The sequence below is a fragment of the Mesitornis unicolor genome, unplaced genomic scaffold, assembly GCF_000695765.1.
Source record: "Mesitornis unicolor isolate BGI_N332 unplaced genomic scaffold, ASM69576v1 scaffold16026, whole genome shotgun sequence".
Classification (NCBI taxonomy): domain Eukaryota; kingdom Metazoa; phylum Chordata; class Aves; order Mesitornithiformes; family Mesitornithidae; genus Mesitornis; species Mesitornis unicolor.
This window is the reverse complement of record NW_010191812.1, coordinates 31255-45145: the sequence shown is the minus strand read 5'-3', so window position 1 is coordinate 45145 and position 13891 is coordinate 31255. Positions and strand designations below refer to the sequence as shown.

Genomic DNA, 13891 nt, shown 5'->3' with positions numbered 1-13891 from the left:
CATGCAGAGAGAAGAATTTCCTTCCATTTGCCAGCAGACAGCAACGGTATGAGCTTCAAAGGAAGCTGCTGAAGAAACAGCTATTAGTTTCATAGCAAAGGTATCTAACAAGACAGAAACAGGTGTCTATTTTGCTACTGCCTCCTTGGGATGGCATGCAAAGTAACTGAGGAACAGGCTTAATCAGAGATTCTGGGTAGAGTCACAAATAACTCTTCTTTGTTACTGCTACTAATCCGAAATAGTAGTATTTAATGAACACGCTTGTAGCCATACTAGAAAGGCGTACTGCATTTTCAGAGGCAATTTACAAATGCAGCAGCTCCAAGACCCTCCACCCAGTGAACTACGAAGGTTTTAATACATAAGCACAGAAAAAAAAAAAAATCTCAGTCTGTCAAAAATGACTATCTCTATAGATATTTAGCCAATTGCTTACCATTTCCTTCCTTGCTCTTTTACAATCTCTTCTGCACTTTGTAGGGCAGCTTCCCCCTGCCATTATGGAATTTTTACATGCAGATTATAATAAGCCATGCTTGTTCTCATGACTTCCTACAGCTGAATCTGTGCTCCCCTTTACCCTTATTACTAAGCCCATATAGCTGCATAAAGTGTGAGTGCATTAAATGACGCATCAACATCTCTCCTGTGAACTATAATTACAAAAATAAAAACCTACTGTTTTTCTGATTTCTGACCAAATTAGCAGGCCTGGATTCAGCCCCAGAGCTATAACCATGGACCTTCAGCTGGTCTGAGCTCTTGCATGAAGACTGGCTCAAGGGTGAGGCACGAAAGTAGACAGGAGGGATGGGGGAGAGAAAGGAATTCCACATTTCTTATAACTTCACAGAAGAAAGAGATGCCAGTTAAGAGTGAGAAGCAGCAGTATTACATCAAATACATACAAAGAGGCTTCGTCCAGGAAGAGAGGCGAGAGGCCCCAGCAGAGCTGGGTAAAGATCAGGAGGATTAGAGAAAATCAGCTCTTCCTCCTCCTCCAAGGCAGCCAGACTCTTTAACAGGTCCGGAGGAAGCAGAGGGGAGCTCTTGGGGTCCTAGTGACAGAAATGAGCACAGTGAGACAACAGAAGGCAGAAAGGGGAACAGCAAGGGACAGCAAGGAGAGGCTAAGCCACAGCAGAAGGAGAGAAAACAGGCAGAGAAAGGCAGAAGGCAGCATGCAGAAGTGCAAGGTAAGGAAACAGTGCAGCAGAAGTGTGTTGAGGTAGACAGAGAAAACGCTGAGCAGAAAACATGGCCTAATGCGTACTGGAATGAGCACCGCACGATCAAAATGACAGACAGCTAGTTTTAATTAGCAGAGCACGTGCTTCCCATTGCATCCATGCTAAATACTGAACCGGTTTTCACATTCGAGGACCAGGAACATGAAATCTTACAATTATTCTTCTATACCTGACCTGTGAGTAATTTAGGTTTCAAGTAGAATTACGTTTGCATCTTCTTCACTCCTGTATTTGTGGAGTTTAAATCCCAAGATTTATTTCCGCTGCTAACAACTGCTATGCCAACATACAGCTGCCCAGTCCACTGGGTCAAAAAACCCTGCAAAGTGCTGACCAAACTTGACATCTTGATTTTTGTGAGGGATGCTTAAAACACAAGTATCACTGGCACAGCTTCTGTCCATCCTGCACTGTGCTTGCACGAACTCAAGGTTTCCCTTTTACGGATGAGAACAAGGCTGTGACCCCATCTCCATCTAAAAACCACAGCCTGACATCAGGGAAGAGGCAGGCTCCTGTATATTGTCTGGCTTTTCTCTCTGAAGGATAAAACAAGTGATCTCAGCTGCCCTTCTGAAAATCCTGAGCGCATTTACAGAGGTTTGAACAGACCTCTGTTTAAGTTTCCTTATAAACATCACCAAAAGCACTCAGACAGCTCCAGGACTGTTCATAAATAACAAAGATTGCGGGTTTTATAAACAGAAGCACGAAGCACAACTGTATGAACAGAAGCAAAGCATTCCGTTAGTGCAGCCAAGAGCTAAGGAAGTCATTCAGCTCTCTCACTGCATGGTGGGGTTTGCAGCAAAAAAAAAACAAAAAAACCAAAACAAAACAAAACAAAAATTAACCCAACACAAGACTGCTCTTACTGTCCTTGACTTCCAGCCTCAATCTGCCTATTGCAGCCTCAGCCATTCAACATACAAGATATTATACAAGTGTTAAGAGTTCATCTAAAGGGTAATAATTCAATTGCAATTATTTGGATAGCTTTTATGGTTTTCATCAGTTGCCACACAAGAACTTTCCCCAAAACTATCAGCTGCCAAGTTGCTCAACCTGACGGACACAGTGCAGAGATCCATGTCACATCTAAACCAAATTTTCAAGAGCTGGATCCCACACACAGTCAACTAAAATGAAGAATTCATCACTGTATGCTGGAATCCCATTTACTGATACTCAGCTCCCTACTAAATAAGCTCATATTGACCTACTTGGGGCTACAGGGCATTTCTGAAATAGGGAAACTCCTAGAGTTGTCAGGAATATCAGTACCTCATTGGATTTCACCATTTATAGCAGGGATCTTTACCTCAAAGGTCATCCTGGAGACAGCATCCTGCTCTGGGCGGAAGACTCCTTGCCGTTTTCCCCTACGGTCCATGTTAGACTGCTGTGCTATCACCCTATTGTCAGCCATGCCATAGGAAGAGTCCCAGTAATATTCTGGCACCTTGACTTCTGAGGGGTTCTGGTTATATGGCTCCATTGGGAAAGGCTTCATTTTTTTCTCCAGAGGTTGCTGTTGCATCACGGGAGGCTGTAATGACTGTTCAAATAATTTTAGAGGGTCCTGGGCCTGCAGGTAATAGGGCTGCTTTACAGGCATGATCTTCCCCAGAGAGCCTTGGACTTGAGGTGGGTTCCAGAGCTGCTTTGATGAGTCTGTCTGTGGATACTGAGGCAGAGACACGTGATTTCAGCAGCGGGTGGGAACAATTAACGATAACTGAATGCCTAACTCCATTCAAACCGGCTGTCTGGCTCACTTGTGACAGACATTCCACCAACATGCTGATTTGCTATGGTATCCACCAAAACAGAGTCTGGATAGGCATCTAATGCTCCCCAGTCAAGCTTTATGTCAACAGCCAAGTATAATCTTTACTCTAACCCAGTACCTTACAAATGCCTTTGCTAAGACGCTAAGCCAGCATTTCACTGCCCAGAACACCAGGAGGGTCTCACCATCAAGTCCAGACACGCCAGAAGGGAGATTTTTCTCCAGCACAACAGGAACATAAAACCAAGAGCTGTGAGGGAACTGACTCTGCAACCCAGTTAGCCAAAAGGAGAGTGCAGGTGAAGGTTCGGATTCATTCCTCATTACTCACACAAGAAAACCAGAAAGGTTTAAGACAGAAATACCTGATCAGAAATACCACCTTCATACCTTGTCTATAAACTGAAACACTGAGAAAACAGAGAACCACCTTCTCATTCCAGTAGACCTTCCTCTCAGTTACAGAATACCCAGTTTGTACCCACTAAACTTCAGCTCTTTTTCAAATCTGCCTGTAAGTTCACAGATCAAAATTCTACACTAAGGTCATTAATGACTGTTTTGAAAAGGTAATCCAGGAACGTAAGTCTTGAACGTGGCCATTTATTTTTAAATGAAGCTTAGCACATTGCATTAGTCAAATTTACCTGCTGGAATCCAGAGTGGTGTGGCGGGCTCTTCCCCAGGCCCTGCACAGCTTTTGTAGGGGACTGCTGCTGCTGTTGCTGGGCCAGAGCTTGGACCTGTAACTGGCTTGCGGACTGTGCTGTTGCCTGAGCTGGTAAAGATGAGAGGGGTTGCTGGGAAGGAGGTGGCGTTTGCTGAGGTCCCTGGGTCATTGGCCCTGGTCCGGAGGGCCGTTGCTGGCTGTAAGGAATGTGGGACTGTTTCCCACCTTGCACCTGGTTTCCTGCAGGCGAGTGAGCTGTGGGCTGGAGGAAGGTTCCTGGGACAGAAACACCACCTGGGAAGGTGTACCCTGTGCTCATGGAGAAAGCCACAGGAGGGGGGACAACATAGGTTGGAGGTGGAAACCCTGGAAAAGATAAAAGTGCACCTTTAATCACAATTTGGCAGACCAGGTAGCTCCCTCAAGAAAACATTTAGTGTGGGACTTTGGTTGTTTGGTTTTTTTAATTCCGATTTTGCTCATTTAGACCACAAGGACAGGAAACACCAAGTACAATTTGCACGCATGCACCACAATGTCCCTTCTCACCTTTGCACAAACATGGCTGTGATCACAGGGGAATTCAGAGTTTGTCCTCGAGTTTTCTTGCAATATTCCAGACACTTAACAGTCAGCCAGGGCAGTATCTGGAATAGTCATGTTTCCCCCTCGACACATCTCAACCTCCCTACTTTTTTTTCCCCCACTACCTTTTTTTATTTTAATCACTCTGGTGTTTTTGATGGTTTAACCCCAAAGTTCCCCCCTGCTCCCCCAAACACATGCATTTTCAGGGACTAAACTTCCGGAGCAATGGACTGAAGCAATCAATAAGTCTACTGTCTCCTCCCAGAGGATCTCTGGATCAATTTAGGTAGAGACAGATGGTAAGCAAACAAATCCTCATATCCACAAGATCAGTTTCTTTCCTATAGTTCGCACTGAAAAGCCAGGTTTGGAAGGCAAGTTTTAATTCTGTATCTCACACGCCAGATTTTATGCTGACTTTGGGACAGGGAAAACGTCCTCCTCTCCTATATTGTGCAATTACACATAACAGCTGCAGGGAAGATACAGCTTCCAGCTATTTTGTGAGCAAACATGGACAGCAAGGTATGACAGGAACACTCCACAACAAAATGGGACCATGCAATACAGCAACAACAGCCAGTAAGACTACAGAAATTACAGCTTGAAACATGAGCACCACTACAAAAGAAAATGAGCTTTAAGGAAGAAAGCAGTGGGATTCAGTCTACGGTGAAGTTCCTTGATCTCACACCCACTAGCAGAGGAAGGTGGCAGGCTTCACGACAGACCTTGATTCCACCGCACAAGGAATCTTATTTATCTCATTTCAGTTCTGCTATATCCCTTCTCTACTACTTTATAAGATTCTCAACATGAGAATGCACGTTCACTAAAACAGCTCCTACCTTCAGAGACTGTAACAACCACTATTAAAGGATTTGCTTTGCAGTCAACAGTAAATCACACTTCACAACAACAACACAAGTTACCTGGCCGACTAGGAAGTGGAGGGAAGGCGCCTGGGTGATGAATCGGGATGAACTGGGAACTGCTGGCCTGACTTGGAGTCTGAGTTACAGGTGTTTTCCTGGCTTCAGACACCGGAGTCTTCCTCATCTCCATCTGGGATTTCACCTAATGCAAAAGAAAGAAGAAATTAGATAACTTTTCCTCTAATTACCAACAGCACGTCTCAAGCCAGATTGTCTGAGATTTTCTTTTCCCTAAGTAACAGAGAGGTTTGGAACACAGGAACCCAGTTCTTTCCGCACTGACCTCAGGCACTCCTTCCCTCACAAAAACACGCTAAGGATATCTACCCAGATGACTGCGACAGGCTCCTTCTCTAGCGAGACAGGGGGAAGAGGCCATAATATCCTCAGACCGTACACAGAACTGACCATGCTGCTCACCTGCAGTGCCTTAAAAACCAAAACAAAAAGTGCCAATGCTATTATGCTTCTCCTAGGGCACTGCTTCAACCTAACTCATACTACTTACCTGCTGCCCCTAAAAAAACAAATGCTACAACATACATCCTAGGGAACCCTTTCAGCCTAATCTGTACAGTGACATATATGCACAAACACCTGCATACTATTAAATTCTTTCGACCCAGAGCATACAAGACAAATAGCAGAAGTGTTTAACTTCTTTCAGTTTACTGTGTAACTGCTGTATGTTCTGTTAAAAAGAGCTGCACCAGTTAAAGGCAGAGAGAAGAATGTAATGTAATGTTTACCTGATTCTGAGTCTGCTGCAGTCTGGGTCTTCCTGGAGAGGAAGACAGAGGGGAAGACTACTTTCCCTTTCTGTTCAGCTCAGCAGAACTGCCTGGAATGCAAGATGGAGCAGGCAGGAAAAAGACAGCAAGCAAGGAACCCGGGCAATACAGAAAGGGCCCAGGAGCAGACCTGATGCCAAGCCTCAAAGGTGACTGAAAGAAAGGGGATTTATCGGGGACCAAATTAAAAAAAAATAATAATAATCAAAACCAAACAAACCAAAACTGTGTGGGGTTTATTTCAACGTTTAGTGTTGCTGAGTTAACGGCAGTTAGAGGGCAGGTCTTTCCTGCGAAAATATAGTGGTAAGGGAGTAGATGCATCCAAATGCTTTCTTAAGTTCTTTTTCAAATAATTCTGAGTTTCCCCGTTTAGAAATTATGGGACTTTAGTTTATTTTTTGCATTTAATTTAAAAAGCATATTGTCAGACTGGGAAGTTTGGGTGTATTTTTGATCTTCCACTAGAAAAAGTCAGGAAGGAACTCCACCTCAAGGTTCTGGCTGATGCTAAGCACCATGAATGATGCAGCCCCTGCTCATGTCGCGTTTACTCACTGCCCACCTTCGCCCTTCATCACATTCTGTATATACAATTTATAGTGTGCTGTCCCTTTTTTCTCCACAATGAGCCAAACGTTTTTATAGCCCTTACAGAGAGCAATGCATTCTTTTATAGCAATGTTGGAGAATTCGAAGCCACTCTTCCTTTCAAAACATGTGCTCTAGTCCATCATAAGCTCAAAGCTGCTATAACACATTTCCAAAGGTGGCTTCCAGAAGACCCCTGCATGATTTATAGTCAACTTTTAAAAGCTAAGTAACTAAAATTGATTAATAAAGACAGACAAAATTCAGTTGCTTCTCTGGTTCTACTGAACCTCACCTCAAAAGTGACAATACTACCAAATACTTACTCGCACAATGGTCCTGAGGGTTTCTACAAGGTGCTTGAGAGAAGGACCATTTCATCATAGTGAGCTCTTAAGAGTATGTTACACCTTGAGTAAGTCTGCATTAAACCTTCCTCGGCATCTAGTTTTATTTTCCCTGGACAGCAGAGATTCAGCCTATGTCAGACGTTCACGATCCTGCCTGAGAGTGCAAGTTCTCCACTTATCTGTGAAACAGGACTATTTTTGTATAACATTCTTAATATTTTTTCTAAGTAGGAGCTGTAACACTCATAGCATTTAGGCTTCCGAAGGCAATAAACTATGGAGGAAATAAAGCCTGAAATCACCAGGAAGGCCAAAGCAGAGCACTAACAGACCACCAACTGGTACAAAACCTACACTGGTTTATCATCAGTGGGGGGAAGCAAACCTTTCCCATATTCTGGAGTAGGTCTGGATAAATAAATCCACCGAACTACATAAAACAAAGGGCATTTCATTGGAATAGTTGCCATAACAAATACAGCTGATAGAACTGTTATTGAATTAGTAAAAACTAATTTCTATTCAACAAGAAATGAAGAGTGACCAACCACATCAGAACAGATTCCACTACAGCTGGGTTTGAAATAAGTTTTTCCTGGGTTCTCTCTTAAAACTAAGCCAAGCAATTTTCTGATAAATCAGCTGGCTTAAAATTAAAAGATCTTCTCTATCCAAAAAAATACACATACTTCTCAGATCTGGTGGGTTTTAATCTGCCTCAAGTCCTTATTTTGCAAGACAGGGATACAAATACTGAAATGGGGAGTTGTGCTCAGGCCTGCAACCACACTCCAGACGTGTTCAACAGATGAGTGAGAAACCTGCTATTCTAACTCACTTATGTTGGTTTTCAGATACCAGAATGTTGTTTGGTGACTCACAAACGATTGCCACACGGTTTCTGTAGGCTACTCCCCTTTGCCCACCTGGGTAGGACCCCTTGCAAATCCAACTGAACAACGCTGCCAGTTCAGACCTTCCATTTAATAACGATGATGTTTAACGACAAATAATCAGGAGAACAGAGAGTGAACCATGGGTCCTAACACCACAAGCTGGAAAGAGAGAAAGAGCTGGTTTGTCTAGCCTCAGGAAAACAAGACCTCAATTACACAGGCCTTCAGAGTAGTCCCAAAGAGGAAAACTGAAGTTACTCTGCAGACCTGTCCTGGGAAGTAGTAATAAGCTTACACAGAGGGAAGGGAGATGAAATGCATTAAGGAATAATTTCCACTTGCAAGAATGGTGAAGAACTGACACAGTTTTTCTAGGGAAATAATAGAGTCTCCATCACTATCATTAAATGCCTCCAGACATCACCAGGGAATGACAGATGCAGCCAAACTACCCAGGTGTAGATCAGATCAACCCTGACACTCTACACCCTTATTTTCTGCAACTCAATGGAAGCCAGACCAGTAAGTTCAATGTCTACTTAGGAGGTGAGCCTTTTTGTACATAATGTTCACAGAAATAGGTGAAAAAAGCATGCCTCTCAAAAATATGACTGAGAAAAGAGCAGCTGATATGAAAACCAACAATTCTGAGCAAGCAACTGAGCACAGACTTAAGTGCAGTGGGGCCTTCCTTACTTCCACAGAGGGCCACCTGACTGCATGCACAGTATGGAGGATCTGATGGCACATAAACAACTGAGTGTTTTTGTGATGTGTTTAATTTACTGAATGTGCACAAGCAAACTGAACCAAAAACGCAGAGTACCCAGCTCCTTCACAACAGATCATAGCATGCGTAAGAGCATGACTCAGATCTGGTCATGTTAACTGCTTTGGTGGCCTGAATAATTTGTGGAACAGAAGTCTGTTTTATAGGACAGTTAACATAGCAAAATCACCTTTCATTGCTTCCTACCTTTACCTCCCCAACAAACTGAGATAGCATCAAAGAAACAAGCAGAGACCCAAAGATAGTACCTGGTCTTTGAGACAGATGTGTTTATTTTGTGTGTGTGCATTAGCTGTACCTGCAGGGCCCACAGCAAGACCTCAACTCTACTGTACTCTCTACAAGCAGCGATGGCCCTGACACAAACATTGTACTGCCTAAGATGCAGTATCCCTTTGATCTAGAGGCTTACCTGAACCGCCACGTTCTGCTTTCCTGCTTCCTGCATCTTATCCAAGCCGCATTTCTTGATCTCATTCTTTCTTTTATTGTTATCTTTCTTCCCATCATTCTTATTGGCTACTATTCCTTTGCTAAAGTCCCGTCTTTCCCTTCCTACCTATATCTTTAGGGGGATAGATTCGCCCTGGCTCTCTGTTCATCTCCCGTGGCTTGATGTTCTCTTTGAACGTGACCATTGGTTTTTCTCCTGCATCACAGTTGTTGTTTAGGCTTCTGCCAGAGGACAGAACTGATTTGAGTCCAGGGCTCCCATCTGTAGATAGTGGCTCTGCAATGGATGTTTCCTGCAAGGTGAGACTCTCTTTGGCTTCACTAGGGTCCTCTAGTAATAATTCCGGGATTTCCGTCAAAAACAACAGCTTTCCTACCTCATTTTCACACTGAATCAACCTGAAAAAGACAGAAAGGAATTGAAAAGCAAATAGGAATAGTTTTCCACAGGGTAACCCACTTCACCAAATTATAAAAGCAGAAAGTCAGCACATTCACCACACATCTTTTCACCCCAGCAACAAGAAGAAGTTACAACTCATCTCTCAGCTAAGGGCATTCTCTACCATGACAAAAGCTCACATTAACACTCTTGCTACCACTTCAAATACTGTTTTCACTTAGCTGTGCTGCAGTATCACTAAAAGGACTCAGACAACACTACTATAAATACATTCCCTATTAGTCCCTATTCCCATCATTAGTCTACGAAGCAATGGCATGCTGAGCCACAGAACAGGCTATCAGCGCTGTCAGCATCTTGCGTTAATATACCTAATTGCTGCGTCAAATAGTGCAAAACAAAGCTCAGCTCTGGCACCCGCATTACCTAAGCTTACAGCAGCAACTGAAACACAGATGCTACTTGCAATTACCTCGGCTGGTTATCAGCAATCCATTTGCCTGTGAAGATCAGACGCTGTTGCCGAATTCGACGTTGTTGCCCTTCCTTATCTCCTGTAATTGCCTGGTGGCCTTTGGAAAAATCCAAGTTCCTAGGATTGACATAGGAGAGGGAATAGTATTAATGACACGATTACCCTCTGCAACACTGTATTTCTTTAGAAATACAAATGGTCAGCATTACTCTATTATAAGCTGTGAAATTTCACCAGATCCTTTTCAAAACACAAGAGTTAGAGATGTCTAATTTAGAGATGCAATTCTCTTCTGCTAAGATACTTCGACAATAAAGAGGTCTGGTGGGTTTTGTTTTTTTAAAAAAACAAAAGGCCAAAAGCTCATCTATGTGATAATCAAAAATAATATTTGACTGAATACATCTAATATTTAGTCAGCATTTGTGCATGACACAGGGACACAGTTACAAAGAAAGTAAAAAACCAGCAAAGTAAAAACACATCAAGTAGCTTTCATGTAGAAGTATTTCCTTTCCTCACTTCTTAAATTTTTCCCTTTCAATTTACTCGTCTGAGAACTACCTAAGAAAAACAAAAAAAAATCATGAGTGAAAAGCCATGACTTTCCCCAAGAGTTTTACTACATTGTCTATTACAGGCTTTTTTGCAAAGATACCTACAGCAGTCCGTATAAGTACTCATATATAAGATATTGTGGGGAACAGGTCAACATCTATCAAAGTAGTGACATCAGCAAGAGTACAGTTTTCTTTAGCTGTCACCAACCTGAATGAGGGCCTCAGAGCCAAGAATCCTTGCAACTCAAATTCTTCTGGAAGGGGGGTTGCTGGTGAACAGACAGTAAACAGCATAAGGAAAGCATGAACGCATTGAGTATAGTATTGTAAGTCGATAACTCAGCGAGGTCTCTATACATAGTAAAGCATTTTATTAACTTGCTCATTTGTACTGGTTCACCCTGCAATGTGAGGATGCAATGTGAGGAGCTCAGGAATTATAAAGCAGAGCAAAGTCTGCTTGGCACTAGAAAGCAGCTTTTGAAAAGTATTCATATGCACTAATACTAGGAGACAACTTGCTTCCTTATTTGCTCTTCAACTGCAACTTCCCCACAACACCAGGAAAATCAAGAATTGTTCCCAGTTCTTTACAGCATAGACTAAAAGAATCCTTACCATTATTACTGGATAGATCATCTTCATGAGGCTGGAAGCTGTTTAGGAGAGAAATCAGCCAAGGCCATATACTACAAACCAGAAAACAGACAAACTATAAGTGAAAACAACGAAACATGGAATCTAGCCACCTTACTAAGAAAACATTGAACTGTGTTACTGTCACAGCTTCCATTAATCCTTTCATTCCTAAGAAAAGTTAAAATTTCTCCCAAGTGTCAGGGAAAAGATCACTTTCTTGAAGAACTTACAATTTTTTTTAAAAGTCAGTATAAAGTGACCAAGGAAGCCACACTCTCACAGCACAGCATTCATTATCCAGCAAGTCAGAAAGCCTACTATGAATTTAACTAGACAAACCTATTGCATGAGCAAAAGTTCAAAGCACTTCTTTGCAATTTATGTTTTCCAGTCCAAAGCCGACTGCGCTCAAAGCAAGGTAAATTAATCAGTTAGGAAGCAAAACAAGTTAGAGATACAGCTGTGCAGAAGTACTTCTGTTCTGTGTACATTACCACTGTGCTGCAGCACTGAAACAGTCACCAGAAAGGTAAGGTGGTCTAAGTAAGGGTTGCACTGAGTGAGACCCTTAAGCTAGAGGTTAACTAGCAGCCTCCCTGCCTTGCACTGGCAATACCAGTACAAGCAACAGAAAAAGCCACGGAGGTAATATTTAAAACTCACTACCATCGCTCCATAGGCGGTTAACATTTAACTGCCACCAACAGGCTGCTTTCTCCTATTTTCTTTTTAAAAGCTCCGACCCAAAAAGTCTAAGCATCCTTCTTCTGCTTTAGTGATGGGCACTAAGTCCATGCAGGCAACAGAAGACTATTTTAGGAAGGTGCCCACTGTGCTCAGCGTTAGTGAAATGAATCTGTCCTTCTTCAGCAAGGTTTTCAGTCATCATCCAGCACCTGGACTGGAGAACACAACATGTACCTGAAAGTCTTGAGGTCAGCTGCTTTCCTGCATCACCACAGGGACTGGAAACGTTATGTTTGTGCTTATTCTGTGCACTAAACTAAGCAATAGCTCCTTCCCATGACTGACAAGGAACAAAAGGAGGAGAAAAAGGAGATGCAGGTCTGTTGCAACCTACAGTAAATTGCAATTTTCCTGTATAACACTTGAAATAATAATGTAAAAATCTAGACCTAATGTGGCTTCCACAGGGCAGGTTTGGAAGCCTCATTTCCAAAGAGCACACACTAGTATTGATACAGGCATTTCTGTCTTCAGATCTTGCCTTCAGATTAAGTTACTTTTCTAGGTAAACGTGTTTCCTTCTTATTTCAGCTGCTTGTTCACTTTGGGGTAAGATTAATTATCCACAAGAAAATTATAACAATAGAGTAAGGACAACTGACATTTAGAAAGGAATATAAATTATGTATTTATTACTATATTATAGCAAGTCTCATGTTTTGTTTTATGGACTTGTAAACACATATATTCTCTATCATTTTGATGTCTGTAATAATGAGTTGTAAGATCACTTTCCACAGAATCACAGAATGTTAGGAGTTGGAAGGGACCTTGAAAGCTCCCCCAGTCCAACCCCTGCCAGAGCAGGATCACCAGACCAGGTCACACAGGAACACGGCCAGGCGGGTTTTGAATGTCTGCAGAGAAGGAGACTCCACAACCTCTCTGGGCAGCCTGGGCCATGCTCTCGCACTCTCACAGTAAAGAAGTTTTTCCTCATGTTCAGGTTGAGCCTCCTATGCTCCAGCTTGCACGCATTGCCCCTTGTCCTGTCATTGGCTGTCACTGAGAAGAGCCTGGCTCACTTTTCCTATTAATGATTTGTAGATCATCAGTTCTTATTACTTTATGCAATCAAATGTATCAAAAGAAAGATTAACACTCACTACCGTCTTTCATCAACCACTGCCTCCTGGAAAACGCTGGGTCTAAGTTTCAGCCAGTCCATGGAAACCTTCACAGCTGGAAGAGGATACGCAGCCCCAGAGTCCTCTTGGTAGTCATTTTGTAAAGGACACTTGCACAGAACTCCAAGAAAGGACACTAGAAACAGAGCAGAAAAAAAACAACAACCACAAATGATGAGGAAATGACACAGTTTACTAAATAACCTCATTAAACACATTCCACCCAAAACTCCCTATTTTTACAAACTAATTCTTTAGAACAAAAGAGCCCCATTACTAAATCTTAAAAAATCCACCAACTGATCAGAACATCTCTTTTTTCAATAAAAGAGTTTTCTACCGTGAAGCAGAATCTTGGTGGGTTTTTTTACCCACTTTTACCCCTCTCCTTTTCAAGTGTCACCGCAAATAATTTATGTAAGTTAACAACATCTGGTGAGACAAGCCCATTACAAAAATATGCATTCATTTATTTATTTATTAGAAATTATCAATTCAATTCTCTATCTGCATTTTATCCACTTTCCCAGGTCAGCAGGCACACAAATCCGGTGGAGCTAACTCTGCAGGCAGGCACCCAGCTCAAAGCCACTAGGGCACACAAGCTGAGAAACTGTTAACCACATCAGTGTGACCACGGTGCTTTCAGAATCAACTCCAGGCTGGAGAAATTCAGCTGTTTATGAACAAGGCCAAGCTGATCATGGGCCAGATCAGGTTAAGCAAATCAGCATTATGTGGCTAGAGTCTAAAATGCTCTGCACTTCCACTTATCTTCTAGTTAAGATTATCAAGAGCATAGATGCAGTTGAGGTCCCAGTCCAGTCAGCT

The 13891-nt window shown here is 42.5% G+C and overlaps 1 protein-coding gene across 1 annotated transcript in view; it reads right to left on the bottom strand.

Moving 5' to 3' along the window:
- The window catches only part of SMG7 (SMG7 nonsense mediated mRNA decay factor), a 33044-nt gene that overhangs the window by 4578 nt on the left and 14575 nt on the right, over window positions 1–13891 (bottom strand). Inside the window, 9 exon segments of the mRNA XM_010186869.1 lie at window positions 2575–2940; window positions 3693–4081; window positions 5236–5380; window positions 9069–9215; window positions 9217–9508; window positions 9985–10104; window positions 10756–10816; window positions 11166–11236; window positions 13040–13196. Coding sequence (XP_010185171.1) covers window positions 2575–2940; window positions 3693–4081; window positions 5236–5380; window positions 9069–9215; window positions 9217–9508; window positions 9985–10104; window positions 10756–10816; window positions 11166–11236; window positions 13040–13196 — 1748 coding nt within the window.